The sequence below is a fragment of the Gadus macrocephalus genome, chromosome 6 (assembly GCF_031168955.1).
Source record: "Gadus macrocephalus chromosome 6, ASM3116895v1".
NCBI classification, from domain to species: domain Eukaryota; kingdom Metazoa; phylum Chordata; class Actinopteri; order Gadiformes; family Gadidae; genus Gadus; species Gadus macrocephalus.
In genome coordinates, this window is record NC_082387.1 from 25,607,081 (window position 1) to 25,617,409 (window position 10,329).

General features: G+C 40.9%; 2 protein-coding genes across 17 annotated transcripts in view; both read right to left on the minus strand.

The window, feature by feature from the left end:
• The window catches only part of LOC132458857 (protein asteroid homolog 1-like), a 44,926-nt gene extending 44,529 nt beyond the window's left edge, over positions 1 to 397 (minus strand). Inside the window, exon 1 of the mRNA XM_060053201.1 lies at positions 349 to 397. The gene's annotated coding sequence lies outside the window, so the exon portion shown is untranslated. The remainder of the gene's footprint in view (positions 1 to 348) is intronic.
• The window catches only part of LOC132458865 (sialoadhesin-like), a 57,405-nt gene extending 50,811 nt beyond the window's left edge, over positions 1 to 6,594 (minus strand). For 13 of the 16 annotated variants that reach the window (XM_060053226.1, XM_060053219.1, XM_060053212.1 and 10 more), the window contains exons 1-4: positions 6,451 to 6,594; positions 5,547 to 5,912; positions 4,743 to 5,009; positions 3,211 to 3,477 (exon numbers count right to left, since the gene is read on the minus strand). In XM_060053226.1, the coding sequence (XP_059909209.1) occupies positions 3,211 to 3,477; positions 4,743 to 5,009; positions 5,547 to 5,912; positions 6,451 to 6,496 (946 nt within the window). In that variant the 5' untranslated portion in view covers positions 6,497 to 6,594. The remainder of the gene's footprint in view (positions 1 to 3,210; positions 3,478 to 4,742; positions 5,010 to 5,546; positions 5,913 to 6,450) is intronic. The other 3 variants (XM_060053222.1, XM_060053223.1, XM_060053221.1) reach the window with 3 other exon arrangements.
• Positions 6,595 to 10,329: the final 3,735 nt, after the last annotated feature.

A 10,329-nucleotide genomic window follows, 5' to 3' on the forward strand; every position in this document is an offset into this window, starting at 1 on the left:
TCTTATCATGTAATAATTGATATATCATAACATTTAGCAAAATAAATAATATTATATATTGTGCCAATCTTCAGACTCTATCAAGTTTTTTCTTTTATGTTTTGAAAGCTTTTTTGGAGAGGTCCATTAAGAAAACAATGCCTTATCATTATCATCACTGCTATTTTATTATTATAACATATGGAACGATAAACTTATCAAAGTGTCCTTCTTTGTCTGTGTCTAGTGGTGGAGTTGAGCTCCCATTAGACTCTAAAAAGAGCTCTAGCTTGAGCCCACAGGCCAGCTGGATCCAGTTTGTGTACGGACACGTTCCCGGTAGTAAACAGAAGAAGCATTACAGCTTACCAGCTAGCAGCAGGAGCACAGAGAGGGTCCATGGATTCATCTTCATCTGCTCCGTAGCTGCCTCTCTGTGTCTGGTTATTAACGCCACTTGGACAGGGGGAGGGCTGATTGGCTGATTGTGAAAGACTACAGAAATATTTTTCACATGTAGCTTCTCCTTTTAGATATTCTCTGCAATAGCCAATAACCTCCCTTCACAATGTTTAAATACCATATATAGCTTCCCTTCTCCCTCTCTCATTGACATGACATCCTATCAACAGTTCAGTTCATATTGTCCCAGTAGAATGTCCCTATAGACCCATTATCAACGTGTTTTATAGAAGTAGTCCCTTTGCTTTGGATTGATCTAAAACTGGGTTTCGATCGCGACAAAACATAATTTGAAGTAGAGTTTAACTTTCTATTATTATATTGAGCAACCGTTATGTCTTTATTTGATTCATCAAACTTAGAGACTAGAAGTTAGGGATGCACGATGGGCCACAATGTACGCGGCCAACATCGGTCACAGGTGGAGTATCTCCAGTGTATATGGATTATTGATCAGTCATTATTATTAGTGAACACGACAGGATTACGTGAACAATGACCATGTTTAAAGTACAATAAGCTGCAACTAAATGTCTTCATGATAATTGTATCTCAGTGACCCCCAGATATTACCCTTCAACAACGTGTGTGGATTCAAACGCTGACCTATGAACAATATATTGTGGATGTTAGTTTACGAATGTTCTCTGAAGACAGGGAACTATGAATGTTGGTGAGCTGCTGAGCTTATCTCACACAGTCTCTCGCTCTCCGCCTGAGTTCATGGGTTGGCCAATGGGCAGAGAGGGGCGGGACTCCTGGTGAAAAGGATCAACAGAGACTCTGCTCGGTTATATTTATGCCTTGTGGTTTGTGTCTTCGTTGGTTGATTCTCTGGTTCTTCTTTTTGTGTTTCCCCATTCTGTCAAGAAACAAAGTTAAGATAAAACTAAAGATGACCGACCCACTCCTCCTAAAGATGGCCGACCCACTCCTCTTAAAGATGGCCGACCCACTCCTCTTAAAGATGGCCGACCCACTCCTCTTAAAGATGGCCGACCCACTCCTCTTAAAGATGGCCGACCCACTCCTCCTAAAGATGGCCGACCCACTCCTCCTAAAGATGGCCGCCCCACTGTACCTAAAGATGGCTGACTCATTCCATCTAGGTGGCTTTCACTGGGCTCTTCAAGACACAGGACACAGGGTGACAAAGTAGAAACCGGTTTATTGCGGATATTGAAGTCCCTGACACATGAAGATGGTGATCAATGCTGCCATCTAGGTGATCTCCTGAGTGTGTGTGGTGATGGCTGGTTTAACCTGTGTGCATTGACTAGCCAACGCACAACAGGTGTGCAGCCCCACCAGCCCCAGAGTCTCTCAGTCTGACTCAGGCCAGGTGAGGCTGCTGAGACCAGCCGTCAGCCACAGCCCACAGGGACGGCAATGGAATTTACTCCAATATGACAAAATAATTACTCTAAAATACAATCACCTTTAACACATTTATTAACATGAACATCTCTACTTTAATATTTACGTGTACAAATATGTTTTCTTTAAATCAACTTCAATGTCTCATATCGACAAACATCTTTTTTACATTTGATTGGTTTTGTTTGAGCACCATTTAGCGAAGACAACCCCAGCCAGGAGTAGAAGGAGAACCGCCAACACCACGCCCTTCACCACGCCAACCTTCAGGTGGACCGACCTGTGGAATCCTGGAGAACAACACAAGGGGTTCATCCATGGATGGAGCGGTCATTAGGTTAGACTGTAATAGATAATGTTCATAGACAATATAAGATCATTTTTGACTATTCAAGACTATAATAGATAATATTAGAGTAACATAGACTATTTAACAATTATTTACTGAAGCGATAGTTAGTGGTATATACTAACTTTATACTAATATAGTTTAGTATATGCTACACGTGAACACTCGAAAAATAAACAAGATAACACTTTTTGCGGGAATTTATATATATTTTTGAGTTTGAGATCACAATCGTGGCCCAACCCTACGAGAGCAAACAAATCAAATTGCGGCATTTAAGGAGGTTCACGTGTAGCGTATACTAAATTAGATTAGTTAGACTATACTAGACTATAATAGATAATGTTAGACTATACTAGACTATAATAGATAATGTTAGACTATACTAGACTATAATAGATAATGTTAGACTATACTAGACTATAATAGATAATGTTAGACTATACTAGACTATAATAGATAATGTTAGACTATACTAGACTATAATAGATAATGTTAGACTATACTAGACTATAATAGATAATGTTAGACTATACTAGACTATAATAGATAATGTTAGACTATACTAGACTATAATAGATAATGTTAGACTATACTAGACTATAATAGATAATGTTAGACTACACAAGACTATAATAGATAATGTTAGACTTTACCAGACTATATTAGATTAGATAAAGTTAGACTATACTAGACAGACTATAATAGATATTAAACATTCAGAGACTATATCAGAAAATGTTAGACTACACAAGACTATAATAGATAATATTAGACTATTTATCACATAATGTTAGACTATATTAGATTATATAACGTTTGACTCTATTAGATAAGATAATGTGAGACTATAGTAGACTATATTCGATAATGTGAGACAAAAATAGACTATATTACATTAGATAATGTCAGACTATAATTTATTATAATAGATAATGTTGGACTATCAAGAACTATATTAGATTAGATAATGTTAGATGATAGATTATTACATTAGATGAGGGACCACCCTCTTGTGCATTAGTGAACACAGAGGGGCTCACCTTCATCTTCCAACACGACCAGACTCCAAGGCGCAGAGGTGTTCTGCCCACTGGAGTCCAGAGAGCAGGTGTAATCCCCTGCGTTGTCATTGGTCAGATTGCTGAGGTGGAGGGCGGGGCCTTTCTCTGATAGGGCGTGGCCATTTCTGTACCAGTGGACGTCCAATTGGTGGAAGGAGCAGGCTGAGGTACAGGTGAGTGTAACCTGACCGCCCTCTTTCACCACATGGTCAGTGACGGAGCTTCTGACCTTCACAAACTCTCCATCTGTTGAAGACACAGTGAGACGGACGTTCTTTACAACTGGACACCTTGCTAACACGAGTGTCATAACTAGAATATACCAAAACAATTATCACCTAAGGCTCAGTGAATAGTGGGGAATAGGCTGTTCCCCACTATTCACGGAGCCTTCGGCGAATAATTGTTAAATATTAGATTAGATAATGTTAGAATATAATATACTTTGTAAGATTATATAATCTTAGACTCTAGGATAATTAGATAAGATACTATCAGACATAATATACTTTAATAAATAAGATAATGTCAGACTATAACAGAGTATATTAGATTAGATAATGTTAGACTATAATAGACATTAATACATTAGATAATGTTAGACTATCGTACAATATATTATATTAGATAATGTTAGACAATATTAGATAATGTCAGACTATAATAGACTATTATATTAGATGAGGGACTAACCTCATGTGCATTAGTGAACACAAACTGTTGAAGATAAATTGAGACAGACGTTCTTTTCAGCTTGCTAACACTAGTGTCAGAACTAGAAGTAACACTGACTAGTGACAGAACGAGACTAATATACTACATTAGATTAGATAATGTCAGACTATAATACACTATATTAGATTAGATTATTTTAGACTATAATATACTATATTAGATTAGATAATGTTAGAATATAATAGGCTTTAGTATATGCTACACGTGAAACTCCTAATACGGCGCAATTTGATTGGTTTGCTATCTCGGGATATTGGGCAATATCCCGAGATTGAGATCTCAAACTCGGGATGTTGTTTTCAGAGCGTGTGACGGTCGTCTCGTCACGCTAATAAAAAGCAAATATGCCGCGAATAAAAACAAACAAATCCAGACAAAAAGGGTTATCTTGTTTATTTTATATAGTGTTCACGTGTAGCATATACCGAAACAATTATTCACCTCAGGCTCCGTGAATAGTGGGGAACAGCCCCCGAGACCGAAGGTTGAGGGGGCTGTCCCCCACTATTCACGGAGCCTGAGGTGAGTGATATTTAAATATTCAATTGGATAATGTTAGTAAAAAAGAAAAAAAAAAAATATATATATAAAAAAAAGTATATATAAAATATACTTTATAAGATTATATAATGTTAAACTATAATAGGCTATATTAGATTAGATAATGTTAGACTATAAGAGACTATATTACATTAGATAATGTCAGACTATAGTACACTATATTACACTAGATGAGGGACCACCCTCATGACATTAGTGAACACAGAGGGGCTCACCTTCATCTACCAACACCAATAGACACCAAGGCGCAGAGGTGTTCTGCCCACTGGAGTCCAGAGAGCAGGTGTAATCCCCTGCGTTGTTATTGGTCAGAGAGCTGAGGTGGAGGGCGGGGCCTGTCTCTAATAGGGCGTGGCTGTTTCTGTACCAGAGGACGTCCAATTGGTGGAAGGAGCAGGCTGAGGTACAGGTGAGTGTGACCTGACCGCCCTCTTTCACCACATGGTCAGTGACGGAGCTTCTGACCTTCACATCCTCTCCATCTGTTGAAGACGCAGTGAGACGGACGTTCTTTACAACTGGACAGAATGACAGCATATACCCTTCAGTTGAAGTGGTCATCACTTATCATTGACTATTTACCACTGTCGGTTTGCAGATACAAGGAATCATAAAATGCATTCGATCCAAAGCGTCTTCCAGGACATCCAGAAACATCTCATGAGGAGCAGGTGGGTGAGGACATCTTGCTCAAGGTTGATTACAGGAAGCTACTAATCCCTCCCCGATGGGAACCAAGTCTAGTCTCTTCCTATAGTCCTATTATAATGGGACAGTAGTAGAGGTAACCCCGACCCTAGTAACAGTACTAGATGTAACACTGACTAGTAACAGTACTAGAAGTAACACTTACTAGTGACAGTGCTAGATGTAAAACTAACTAGTAACAGTACTAGAAGTAACACTTACTAGTGACAGTGCTAGATGTAAACTAACTAGTAACAGTACTAGAAGTAACACTAACTAGTAACAGTACTAGATGTAAACTAACTAGTAACAGCACTAGAAGTAACACTTACCAGTGACGTTGACTCTGACTCCTCTCGGTCCGGTGTACTTATCGCCCTTGGTCACGAAGCGGAAGCGGTACGTTGCAGCGTCCCGTTTCACCGTCTTGATGATCTTTAAGGTGCAGTTCCCGGCGAGGTCCCCAAGGTACTGGAACCTGCTGTCGGCACGGAGGTTGCTGCTGTCGTACACGTTGGGCGTGGGGTTGTGGCAGATCTTGTGATCGGGGCACCAGACCACCCGCTCCACCACCACGCTGGTCCTTCTGTGCACCGCGGGGTGGGTGAAGCTGCAGGGGATGGTGGCGGTGGAGCCCTCCACCACGCAGAAGGAGTCAGGGTACTCCACGTGCCAGTCAGGGTCCGCCCCCAGCGGCCCTGGAGGAACCAGACAGTCGGGGTCACAACAGGGAGCCCGGTGCTAAGGGAGGGTCTCACATGAGGTCATGCTCTCTCCAAGTTGAGCTTTTCACCGTCAGAGAGAATGAGAGCGACTGGTTGATGGTAAAGACGCTCTGAGAAGGTCAGGGTGGGACGTTGATATTGTAATGTGTTTGGTTTTATATCAAATTATATAATATTTGATATCATATCATAAAGCATAATGAATTATATAATATCGTATCTAATTTCACACTTTATCTATCAATTTTTTTTTCTTTTATGTTATGAAAGCTCTTGGGGTGAGGCCCATTGAGAAAACAATGCATTATTATTATCAATATTATTATTATTATTACGATAACATATGGAACGATAAACTGATCAAAGTGTCCTTCTTTATCTGTGTCTAGTGGTAGAGTTGAGATCCCATTAGAGTCTAAAAAGAGCTCTAGGTTGAGCCCACAGGCCAGCTGGATCCAGTTTGTGTACGGACACGTTCCCGGTAGTAAACAGAAGAAGCATTACAGCTTACCAGCTAGCAGCAGGAGCACAGAGAGGGTCCATGGATTCATCTTCATCTGCTCCGTAGCTGCCTCTCTGTGTCTGGTTGTTAACGCCACTTGGACAGGGGGAGGGCTGATTGGCTGATTGTGAAAGACTACAGTAATAGTCCTCAGATGTAGCTTCCTCCTTTTAGATATTCTCTGCAATAGACACTACCCTCCCTTCACAATGCTTTAAATACCATATATAGCTTCCCTTCTCCCTCTCTCATTGACATGGAATCCAATCAGCAGTTCAGTTCATATTGGCCCAGTAGAGCGTCCCTATAGACCCATTACCAACGTGTTTTATAGAAGTAGTCCCTTTGCTTTGGATTAACCTACAACTGGGTTTCGATCGTAACAAAACATAATTTGAAGTAGAGTTTGACTTTCTATTCTTATATTGAGCAACCGTTATGTCTTTATTTGATTCATCAAACTTAGAGACTAGAAGTTAGGGATGCACGATGGGCCACAATGTACGCGGCCAACATCGGTCACAGGTGGAGTATCTCCAGTGTATATGGATTATTGATCAGTCATTATTATTAGTGAACACGACAGGATTACGTGAACAATGACCATGTTTAAAGTACAATAAGCTGCAACTAAATGTCTTCATGATAATTGTATCTCAGTGACCCCCAGATATTACCCCTCAACAACGTGTGTGGATTCAAATGCTGACCTATGAACAAGATATTGTGGATATTAGTTTACGAGGTGTTCTCTGAAGACAGGAAATATGAGTGTTGGTGAGCTGCTGAGCTTATCTCACACTATCTCTGGCTCTCCGCCTGAGTTCATGGGTTGGCCAATGGGCAGAGAGGGGCGGGACTTCTGGTGATAAGGATCAACAGTGACTCTGCTCAGTTATATTTATGCCTTGTGGTTTGTGTCTTCGTTGGTTGATTCTCTGGTTCTTCTTTTTGTGTTTCCCCATTCTGTGATAGAAACAAAGTTAAGATAAAACTAAAGATGACCGACCCACTCCTCTTAAAGATGGCCGACCCACTCCTCTTAAAGACGGCCGACCCACTCCTCCTTAAGATGGCCGCCCCACTCCTCCTAAAGACGGCCGACCCACTCCTCTTAAAGATGGCCGACCCACTCCTCCTAAAGATGGCCGACCCACTCCTCCTAAAGACGGCCGACCCACTCCTCTTAAAGATGGCCGACCCACTCCTCCTAAAGATGGCCGACCCACTCCTCCTAAAGATGGCCGCCCCACTGTACCTAAAGATGGCCGACTCATTCCATCTAGGTGGCTTTCACTGGGCTCTTCAAGACACAGGACACAGGGTGACGAAGTACAAACCGGTTTATTGCGGATATTGAAGTCCCTGACACATGAAGATGGTGATCAATGCTGCCATCTAGGTGATCTCCTGAGTGTGTGTGACGGCTGGTTTAACCTGTGAGCATTGACTTGCCAACGCACAACAGGTGTGCAGCCCCACCAGCCCCAGAGTCTCTCAGCCGGACTCAGGCCAGGTGAGGCTGCTGAGACCAGCCGTCAGCCACAGCCCACAGGGACGGCAATGGAATTTACTCCAATATGACAAAATAATTATTCTAAAATACAATCACCTTTAACACATTTATTAACATGAACATCTCTACTTTAATATTTACGTGTACAAATATGTTTTCTTTAAATCAACTTCAATGTCTCATATTGACAAACATATTTTTTACATTTGATTGGTTTTGTTTGAGCACCATTTAGCGAAGACAACCCCAGCCAGGAGGAGAAGGAGAACCGCCTTCACCACGGCAACCTTCAGGTGGACGGACCTGTGGAATCCTGGAGAACAACACAAGGGATTCATCCATGGATGGAGCGGTCATTAGGTTAGACTGTAATAGATAATGTTAGACTATCATAGACTATTTAACAATTATTTGCTGAAGTGATAGTTAGTAGTATATACTAACTATATATAGTTACCACTATAGTTTATTATACTACACTTGAACACTCCAAAAATAAACAAGATAACACTTATTGCCGGCATTATTATTTATTTTTCGAGTTTGAGATCTCAATCATGGGATATTGCCCAAAATCTCGGGATAGCAAACCAATCAAATTGCGCTAATTTAATCATCATTGATTTACAGGAGAGAAAAGGGGAAGAGAGAGACACCTCTCTTCAGCACCATTGGCTTTTATTCTAGTGGACCAACAGCCCAGCTACAATTTGCTGATGAACCCAGCTACTGTGTCCTAGATTTTTTAGACGATAAGATTTACTTTATTGAACCTTTTGTCGGTCTGAAGAATTCCCCTTTCCTGGACGAGGAGCTGGTTGGTCTTGACACCTCCCGCTGACCGCCACCGCAGGGACCTCCGACTGCGTCGCCTCAGTCCCTTCAGGAACACACGTGACCCTTTGGCACACTGGACATTTGTTTTCTCCCCATTAATGCAGTCCAACACTTCACTCAGATGTCAATAGTGTAATTTACTGCACTTTTACAGCACAGTACATAGTGGGCTGTTTTGATAGAACTAATTACAATAGTTATTACTCCCAACCCCTAAAGCCAGCCACATGTCATACACATCCTGACTAGTCCTGGTGGCCGAGAATGCTTTCTTAACAGCCAGTCAGAATGAACACATCTGTATGGATTACTTTAGATCTGTACGATGAGTCGCTGACCGCGTCATTCTAAACAAGCCATCAATATGTGTATTCCATCGTCTTACCCTTCAGCATCTGCAGAGCTGCACCACTCCTGGTCTTCGCTCCACCTACAGCTTCCAGCGCCAGTCCTGAATTTGACGAACGCTGATCTTGAAATTAAATGATCAGGGGCCAACCCTACCCCTGAACAAAAATAATTCAAGACATTTCTTTCATGGTTCAACGTTCATAAATAATTGTCAGTGCTTAAATTCCTTGCAAATAAGTAATATGAAGGACAGCATGAGGCACATCTAGCAAGATGATTATGGTACAGTGAGAACCATATGTTTTTATAGAGCAAACAATTTAACTCAAGGAAATTGCCATAGAAAGTGATAAACCTTACTTGCCTCCATTGCTGATGTTCGTACATATCTTGGAATGGACTTTGTGAAATTTGTCAAAGATTTAAATTTGCAGTACTACAAATCGGAATTTGCCGGTGTTGATGTTCATAGCACCAAGTGCAAGTACTAACAATCGCTAGGCAAACCCATTCCCCGTATACAGCAGCTATAGCGAGCTAATGCAGATGCTAGACAATTAAGTAATATGAATAAATACAACACACAGGTTAGCTACCAGGCGAAACGCTCCCAACACAGTTGTGTTGGAGAAAACTGCCTACCAGTCTGCCAGGTGAAACGCTCCCAACACAGTTGCGTTGGAGCAAACTGCCTTCCAAGCTACCAGATGAAACGCTCCCAACCCAGTTGCGTTGGAGCAAACTAGCTTCCAGGCTACCAGGTGAAACGCTCCCAACACCGTTGCATTTACTGTACAGTCAGTATGTTAACATACACATCTTATAGCCAAAGGTCGACTATACTCCCCAATTGGACAACTGCAATTGTCCGAGTACGTATTTCAGATTATATTGCACAGAATAAAAACACATTGCAATGACTAAAAATCGTAGTGCATAAAATTGCAAAGAATTAAAAATCATATAGAGCATACAACTGAAAAAAATTAAAACGTATAATGCATAGAATTGCAAAGAATTAAAATCGTAGTGCATAGAATTGCAAAGAATTAAAATCATATAGAGCATAGAACTGCAAAGAATTAAAATCGTATAATGCATAGAATTGCAAAGAATTAAAATCGTGGTGCATAGAATTGCATGAATTAAAATCACGTAGAGCATAGAACTGCAAATAATTAAAA